Consider the following 855-nt stretch of genomic DNA (forward strand, 5'->3'; position numbering starts at 1 on the left):
GTCTATCATGTTGAATTCATCGGGTTTCTCCAGCGGCCAGCAGTCATAATCGGTGTTATCCAGGTCGTGCCATGCCCTCGTTGGCTCTAACAAAGTAAGCTAAAAATATATGCTTAATAAATAAACTTAGAAAGAAGGTAACATCAAACACAGTTAGGCCAAGATCTACAAGTTCTCATTTCAGACGTCTGATGGCCTAAAACACTGCTATCCTGTCTAGTAACCCCTGCATTACCCTGCAAAAACAGTGGGTAACACTCATCCTCAGACAGTGGTATGTAGCATTCCCAAGTGGTCCATGAAATGCAAGCATCATGTTCCGTTTCAGACCACGGTTATAATTTCAGTGAACATGAACCCCAAGTTTGTTGTGTACCTTAGTACTTTTTCTCATACTGCTTTAGCAAATATTAAAACAAAATAAAACTTAACCAAACAGTAACATAGTCAAGGAAAGTTAGCTTAACGAGCCCACAATCTATTCTCATCTGCGGCTGTTATCATATCCTAACATCTTGCAAACAGTAAAAGTTCCCACTTAGCAAAAAAATACCTACCAGCTGCAACAGGAGCCTAAAAGCAACATCTGCGAGTTGCGTCCGTGCCAGAAATAGCGCGTCCATCACGTCCTAGCCAGCAGCTCCTAGAAATTGCGTTGAAATTGTACTAAAATGCAAGCGTTTGTGGCTGTGTCAGTCAGCTCGGGCTGTGTTATGTTACTGTGACGAAAAAAAAGTCTGAAGTGCTTTTATGGGGGAAAGGGGGTTGGAACCGATGCTCTTATTTGAGTCAGCTTGCAGCGGCAGACCTCTACACAAGAGCTTTGTTGTGCACCTTGTTGGGCTACAGAAAACT

The 855-nt window shown here is 42.7% G+C and overlaps 1 protein-coding gene across 1 annotated transcript in view; it reads right to left on the minus strand.

The window, feature by feature from the left end:
• The window catches only part of LOC122792777 (atrial natriuretic peptide receptor 1-like), a 1,260,614-nt gene extending 1,259,991 nt beyond the window's left edge, over positions 1–623 (minus strand). Inside the window, exons 1-2 of the mRNA XM_044060347.1 lie at positions 558–623; positions 1–99 (exon numbers count right to left, since the gene is read on the minus strand). The exon at positions 1–99 is cut by the window's left edge and continues 7 nt beyond it. Of these exons, the coding sequence (XP_043916282.1) occupies positions 1–99; positions 558–623 (165 nt within the window). The remainder of the gene's footprint in view (positions 100–557) is intronic.
• Positions 624–855: the final 232 nt, after the last annotated feature.

The sequence above is a fragment of the Protopterus annectens genome, chromosome 2.part0, assembly GCF_019279795.1.
Source record: "Protopterus annectens isolate FY-2018-M chromosome 2.part0, PAN1.0, whole genome shotgun sequence".
Taxonomy (NCBI): Eukaryota; Metazoa; Chordata; order Ceratodontiformes; family Protopteridae; genus Protopterus; species Protopterus annectens.